The sequence below is a fragment of the Miscanthus floridulus genome, chromosome 8 (genome assembly GCF_019320115.1).
Source record: "Miscanthus floridulus cultivar M001 chromosome 8, ASM1932011v1, whole genome shotgun sequence".
Classification (NCBI taxonomy): domain Eukaryota; kingdom Viridiplantae; phylum Streptophyta; class Magnoliopsida; order Poales; family Poaceae; genus Miscanthus; species Miscanthus floridulus.
In genome coordinates, this window is record NC_089587.1 from 113,913,153 (window position 1) to 113,920,539 (window position 7,387).

The following is a 7,387-nucleotide window of genomic DNA, read 5'->3' on the forward strand; positions in this document are numbered from 1 at the left end:
TAGGGTTAGGGTTGGGAGCGGACCACAGAACCGACCGCCGGTGAGGCCGAGGCGACTGGGCGAGCGGGGCTCGGCTGCGTGGCGGCGAGCAAGTGGGGAACTGGGGATTAGGGTTAGGGTTTGGAGCGAAGAGCGGAACGGACGAGGAGGCGAGCTGGCGAGGCAACTACTGACTGCGGAGCGGGCGAGGAGAGGTGAGGACTGACTGACTGAGGAGGCGAGGCGACGGGGGCCGGGGGGAGCCGCTTGCCCGCTTATATGCGGGGCGAGGCGCGGCGCGGGGGGAGGCCGCTGGTAGGCTGGGGCGCTAGCGGGCCGGCTGCTCTATAGCAGACCATGCCGTGCCGGGCCATGTGCCTGGGGTCAGGCCCAGGCATGGCCTGCTGGTCCAGGCCGTGCCAGCCCAGGCCCGCTAGCCTCCGTGCGAGGCCGTGCTTGGGCCGAGCCAAAAAAACGGGCCTTAGGCTGGACCGACGGGCTCGGGCTACATGGTCAATTATGCCGTAGATAGAAGATCTAAACAAATGTCATTGGAAGATTGCAGTAGGAAGAATCAGTGCGTTGTCAACAACAAAGGTGAATGATTTATTGATTTATTTATTTTTTTATCGGCAAAAGGCCAAAAGCCACTAGCATTTGAATCCACAACAATGATTTTTCCAACCACTTGACCTCTGACTGGCCTCAATTTGGTTTGTTCAAACTTGACCGAACAACAGCCATTAGCCGATGGCGCCTCCTCCTCCTCCTCCTCCTCGCCGGAGCCGCCTCGCGGGCAGGTGGTGACGCTGCCGCGCGCTTCAGACTGTCACACGGCTTCTCGCAGCACGTGCTACACCTGCCCTACCCAGTACCCACACTCCACTCCACCCCACCCACTGGGACCTCTAACCCCAAGCTTGATCTTGTGCGCTCCTCTCCCTTCCCCTCTTCCTCTCCAAGGGTTAGCAAGCTTGATCCCGTGCGCCTGCTTGGGTGGCTGACCGCACCGGCGCCGAGATGGTAGCCGCTGCTGCGGCGATGCGGCCGGTGTCCCACCGTCGCCTCGGCGCTCTCCTCCGCGCTCTTGTGCCCTGCGGCCTGACCACCTCCCGCGTCGCCGCACCCTTTCCCCGCCGCACACGTACTGAATGGCTCTTATCTTTTGATGTTCCTCTCAAACGCTCATATGCTTCAAATTTCGATATGGGATCGGCAGTTGCTCCAACGCTATTTTGGTTGTGGTACTCAGCAACTGTAGATGTCATCTTCTAGCTTATGAGCGAGTATTCAAAATGATTGGTTGGAGCTAGGCAAAATTCCGTGACATAAGACTCAACCTCCAAAATTCTATCATATATAGTGATAACAAAAGGTTCTTAGTTGTGATGTTGGTTCATTTCTAGCTTTTCGCACGCTGTATTTTGGTATGTGTGGAGCCACAGACAATGCTAACATGTTTTGTTATGACATTTAGAGCTTGTTTGGCTGCACACCAATCCACCCCAATCCCTCCCAGCCCATGTGGATTGGGTTGGATTGATGTGCAGCCAAATAAGCCTTTAGGGTCTGTTTGGATCCAATGAATCCAAACAAATTTCTAGAAAATGCTCCCCATCATTATTAGATAACTTTCCAATTCCTCTCAATTCCGGGGAACCAAACATGGCTTTAGAGTAATCTAGGGGCAGGGCTTTGAAGGCCACTGGATTCCTGGTTATTTTTACACTGTCAGGGTGCTAGGCTTTCCAATTGGTGAGTATAAATGAGGCCTGGGAAGCTCATTTGGTCCAAGAACATGCCAATTTTCTCAGAATTTGTTTTTCAGTGTGTTGTGTGCATACTCCCTATTTTTCTGAGTGATAGCTAGTAGTAGTAGCTGCTGCTGCTGTGAAGCATACTCGTGGATTGAGATAGAAACTAAACTACACATTTACACGAACTCTACACTGCAGGTTAAAGAAGATGTTGTTCAAAGTGAACTTGAATCCCTAGCCAGTTATCAAATGGAGGGAGTATGGTGCCATGCACCGGCTGATCCCCATCTCTTTGCCGTACGAACGCGGTCAAAGACATCTGGATTTGCATCGTGTACCCATCCATCACTCTCCGGATTGCTTCGGCCGTTCGGAGAGATGCCATCCCTTTCTGCTTTCTGCGCCGAGATGGAACCAGCGTGATGTGTCAAAGGCTCGACGCGGTCGTGCTTGGCTGCTTGCCCATGCGAATCCGCACAGCGTTAGTCATGTCACCCGTGACGGCGACCTCTGCGATGCCGATGCACTGCTGGCTGGTGGATGGTGGGCTGCTGCAACTAGCCAGCGGGAAGCGCGTTGTTTCTTTGACAAAAACTTGTACGGCGCCATCTTTTTTTATTGGGCCTCTTGCTAGTTGGTTTTAGGTCAGGGCTTATCAGCTAGTCAACAATATTTTTCTCTCACAATAAACCAGCATCAGACGGACTTATCAGTCCAGAAACCATCCAGCGAACAGACTCATTATTCTATTATTATCAAAGATGATTTCGTTTTCCGTTTATTTAGGAGCGTCTAAATTGGGAGGCTGTCTGTTTTCCGATGTCCAAATTCAGCCCCCTCGTCAACCCTGGCAACCGAAAACATAATTGTACTATCTTTAGATTTTGTTTGGATACATATGTATTCACTTTAATCTACATGTGCTGGAGTGGAATGTAATGTAATTTAGTTTAATTTCACTCCAACACATGTGGATTGAGATGAATACATGTGCACCCAAACAAATGCCTTAAAAGAAAAAAAAAGAATTGCTATCTGCATGATCTCAGGCCTTTTCCTTTGAAATAGAAAGAAGGGTTATATATACTCTCTCCGTCCAAGAAAACATACAATTCTAGCACAATACCATATTTTAGTATATTATGTTTGACCAATTATAGATAAAAAACTATAAATATTTATAACATCAAAATAAATATCATTAGATTAGTTATGAAATATATTTGTATAATAAATTAATTTGGAGTCATAAATATGAATATTATTCACTAAAAACTTGATCAAACGCGAACAACTTTACCTGGCACGCAATCCATACTTGCATGTTTTAGTATACAATAAGAACAACTTTTCATGTGCAGCACCACGTGCAGGTGTAGCTGATCCAGCTGTGCATGTCGCTCAAGTGCTGAGATGCCCCGTCGGATCAGGAACTAATAATCACTTGATTACCCGATGAATCAAGCCTTTTCTGCCGATCGTGCCCGGTGCTTTTAGCAAAACATAGGAGTACTACAATACTAAACAGGACATTTCCTTGGGGAAGAAAAATGACCGATCGTTCGCAACCAGGCCGGACCCACATGTCATACCCACGGGCTCGATTTTTTGCCAATTCGCGGAGCCCGAGACCGAGAGGTTCGCAGGGGATATTCGCACCGACCACGTACACCGAGCCCACCGCACCTGATCATCTTTCCCGCTCCGAAGGACACATGGGTCCCACCAGTGTGCCGCGCCCGCGTGTCAGAGGCTCCCGCAGCCCACCACGCCTTGCGCGAGGGGTGTCGGTGTGGCCCCCCTGCCGTCGCCGTGGCGCCATGCCATTGGCTCGCTGACCGTAGCCTCGCGCTCGCGTCCCGCTATAAAACGTCACCACGCTGCTTCGCCCTGTCCACCGCAGCATCCGCAGTTCCCCCGACCACACCGTTCCGCCGCGCACAAGAGCCAGCCCCGCGCCAGGAGGTTAGGGTTCCCGATTTTTTTTTTGAAAATTAATCTTGCGTGCTGTCAGGAGTGCTGTCCTGCTTGATCTAGTTGAGTGTTCGTGGTACGGGAGTTGCGGGAGCGGTGCGAGTTTCCTCCACCCTTTTTGTTCTTCCGTTTTTTTTCCCGGGTGGTGGTCTGTGATGCGGCTAGATCCGCTTTGTCTCGGGGCCTGCTCGGTGGCTTTCTTCGAGCTCGATCCGCAAGATCTGAGGCCTCGAGCGCACGGGGCGCGTAGATCCGCCTGATTTGGGAGTAGTTTGGTGCGAGGACTGACTGCTGAGCACCTTTTGGGTTTCCGTTCCCCTTTTGGGGTTAGCAACGGTGCCTGTTATCTGTTGGAGGCTTGGAGCGGGGGACACGGATGGTTGAATGTGGAATTTCTGAGAGTGAAGTAGTGTGTTGAGATATTTGATCTGGATGTACACGTGCCTTCACGGTTAGTGTATTAAAGTAGTTCTATCACTTGCTGCTAGGTGTTGGATGTGATTTCTCGATTTATGTACTGTTATAGGTGTGTCGGATTTTGGGTCATGTTTCACCTTGTCAAGGATAGATCCGGTTTTCCTTTTCAGTGATCTGTTAGGCAGTAGTGTAAATAGGTTAGTTCTATCTGATTTCTTAATTTGATGGATTTGGGGGATCACAACAGAATGAACAGATCATATAACCTGCATTGTGTGGGGTCTGTTATTGCAATTTTTGAACCTGAATGTGGGTGCTGCAAGCTAGTGTTGGATTAGATGCTGCTTCTTGGTGTGGCTGTATTACTGGTTCAATCAGGTTTGTATGACCCCTTTATTATTTCTCAGAAATGTTACTAATATGCTTGTTCTTATTAAACATGAAGGGGCTTAATGGCTTAAGTCAGTTTAGTGACCAGCCATGTACCTTTCCCATATAATCATTTTATTTTAGTTGACATTTGTCGAGATTAGTGCCCAGCCATGTACCTTACCCATATCATTTTAGTTGACATTTTGTACTTCTTTTAGGCAATGGCTTATCATTTTCCCTTTGCTTGCAGTAAGTTTGTTCTTTTAACAATATGTCGAGGGAGGAGAATGTTTACATGGCCAAGCTGGCTGAGCAGGCCGAAAGGTATGAGGAGATGGTTGAGTATATGGAGAAGGTGGCTAAGACTGTAGATGTTGAAGAGCTCACTGTGGAGGAGCGTAACCTCCTGTCTGTCGCATACAAGAATGTGATTGGGGCTCGCCGTGCTTCATGGCGCATTGTCTCTTCCATTGAACAGAAGGAGGAGTCTCGTAAGAACGAAGAGCATGTGAACCTTATCAAGGAATACCGCGGGAAGATTGAGGCTGAACTGAGCAACATTTGTGATGGCATCCTGAAGCTTCTTGACTCCCACCTAGTGCCTTCCTCTGCTGCTGCCGAATCAAAGGTCTTCTACCTCAAGATGAAGGGTGACTATCATAGGTTGGGAAGGATGCAATGGAATATTATGATGTGCAACAATATCTGTATAATCTGAAGAAACCAATCAGATTTCTTAACCTTCTTGTTCTTCTTAACTATGGCAGGTACCTTGCGGAATTTAAGACTGCTGCTGAGAGGAAGGAATCTGCTGAGAGTACGATGGTGGCCTACAAGGCTGCTCAGGTTTGTTCATTTTTTCTGTTCTGATAATATGACAACTGTCTCCAGGGTAGTTGCTATATTTTCATATCGTAATAGGATGACAAGTCCATTTCTTTGAATGCTTACTGTTAGTCTTTACACTGTTTTCTTATGAAGTTTTATTCTGCTATGTACTGTGTAGGACATTGCTCTGGCTGAGTTGGCACCTACCCATCCGATAAGGCTTGGGCTTGCTCTTAACTTCTCAGTGTTCTATTATGAGATTCTGAACTCCCCAGACAAAGCTTGCAACCTTGCAAAGCAGGTTGGAATCACATCTACTTTTCTACTACATACATACATTTTACTGTGTTTAGGGTGAGGGTTGTTTGTGCATTTGAGCTTGGGCAGAAAAAATATCCAAAAGTGCCCTTTGACTGTAAAAATTATAGGATCCTTGTCCTAAATTGTTCAGTATATCAAGATCTTTTTATTGCTTCTCATACGGCAAGCTTATGCCCTTATAGGTCCTCATTGCAATTTGACTAGATATCTTGATTAGATAGTTTCTGATTAGTAATGCTACCACTGATATGATGAGCTGCTGATTCTCCATGTTTGCACATATCTAAACAGGCTTGCTTCTAGTAGTTTTATGCCATTCTGCCCTGTTATTGCTAGACTCTTGCTTGTTATTATGCACCTGGTTAAAAGGATTGTTCATGTTCTATTGGATTGTGGTGATACTTGCAATATCTGGCACCTACATTATCAAGATGATGATGATGCCGTGTGTTTTACAGTTTGAGTATCTAACTTGATTAATTTGTGGCAACTGGGAGGCATTTGAGTCGGTTGCTTGATCATGTAACTTTTATATTGTGCATGCCTTAGTCCTTGTGCCATTGAAACTTTGATAATTGATAATGATTGTCTAATCTTTGCAGGCGTTTGATGAAGCTATCTCTGAGTTAGACACCCTTGGGGAGGAGTCATACAAAGATAGCACTCTGATCATGCAGCTCCTGAGGGACAACTTGACCCTTTGGACCTCTGACCTCACGGTATTTTCTTCTCCCAAAATAAACCTAACTTTTAATCTGTTGCCTGTCTACTCTTCTTATCCGGTGCTAAAAATTTGTATCTGGTATGTGCAGGAGGATGGTGCTGATGAGGGCAATGAAGCCTCGAAAGGCGATGCTGGCGAGGGACAGTAATCTTCGGAGAGGGCATGTTGTTCCAGCCCATTGTTTTAGATGCTCTATGCTGTCGAAGCTGTGCCGTGCCATTATTGTAGCTGATTTCCTCTCCCCTCGCTTCTTTTTCCTTATATTAGTAGTCTGGTAGTGGTCGAATTAGTTTCCCATTGCTTTGTGTTGCCGCTAGTTGGCACTAGGTCCGTGTGGACTGGTATTGTTCCCCTGGATTTGACAAGCATGTCTGTGGTCGCTCTAGCGTTTTATTGAGCTTTGAAGTTATCGCATTCATTTCGTTTGCAATCAGTTATGGGCTGGATATGCGGAGGGCTGTTCGAATCTGCGGTTTAACGTGTTGTACTTTTGGATCCCCGGAAAGCGGAAACATCGTAGCGTCTGGGCTCTTGGCAGCCAGAGTTCCTCACCGGAGCTGTGCGCCAATTGTTACGAAACGGTGTCTCACAATTGACACTTCTTTGATGCATCAACAATGTTACCAATAGACATGTTAGAAGTGAACATAAATAAACAAGATGTGGAAGGACTGTTGCTTTTATTGATTTTAGAAATATATTTATACAAGTGGAGGGGTGTCACGAATGACTGTTCTCAAAAGATATGCCCTTTGAAATTAAAATTAACTGTCTAATCCTATCCACTAATCCTGTACTTGATGGATGAGATCACTCGTGAAGAGACACCTGTTCATCTGTAGACGTCCGTTCGCGTATAGGTGTCGTTTTATAACATCTCCTTGATCGAATCTTCCTTGAGATCAATGCAGCTATAAGCTGAAATTCCACGAAAAATCCTATGGGAAAAATCTGAGGAATATATGATATGCCATAAAAACTCCTTTAAACTTTATTGAAAAATAAGAAGAAAATA

General features: G+C 46.6%; 1 protein-coding gene across 2 annotated transcripts; it reads left to right on the plus strand.

Annotated features, from left to right (window-relative positions):
- The first annotated feature begins 3,603 nt into the window (after positions 1-3,603).
- On the plus strand, positions 3,604-6,790 carry LOC136477184 (14-3-3-like protein GF14-C). 2 transcript variants are annotated; one of them, XM_066475255.1, is made up of 6 exons: positions 3,604-3,701; positions 4,750-5,162; positions 5,267-5,345; positions 5,506-5,628; positions 6,251-6,367; positions 6,461-6,790. In XM_066475255.1, exons 2-6 carry the CDS (start codon positions 4,771-4,773, stop codon positions 6,518-6,520), a joined length of 771 nt encoding a protein of 256 aa, XP_066331352.1. In that variant the 5' UTR covers positions 3,604-3,701; positions 4,750-4,770; the 3' UTR covers positions 6,521-6,790. The 2 variants fall into 2 exon arrangements, with proteins under 2 accessions (XP_066331352.1, XP_066331353.1); XM_066475256.1 differs by lacking the exon at positions 3,604-3,701 and adding an exon at positions 3,788-4,505.
- Positions 6,791-7,387: the final 597 nt, after the last annotated feature.

What these genes read in the sequence shown, in the direction of transcription:
- LOC136477184 (XM_066475255.1), top strand. Translation starts at nt 4,771, where the DNA reads ATGTCGAGGGAGGAGAATGTTTACATGGCCAAGCTGGCTGAGCAGGCC. An exon ending in TGGCCTACAAGGCTGCTCAG is followed by an intron (nt 5,346 to 5,505) that starts GTTTGTTCATTT and finishes TGTACTGTGTAG; the next exon opens with GACATTGCTCTGGCTGAGTT. An exon ending in CTTGCAACCTTGCAAAGCAG is followed by an intron (nt 5,629 to 6,250) that starts GTTGGAATCACA and finishes TAATCTTTGCAG; the next exon opens with GCGTTTGATGAAGCTATCTC.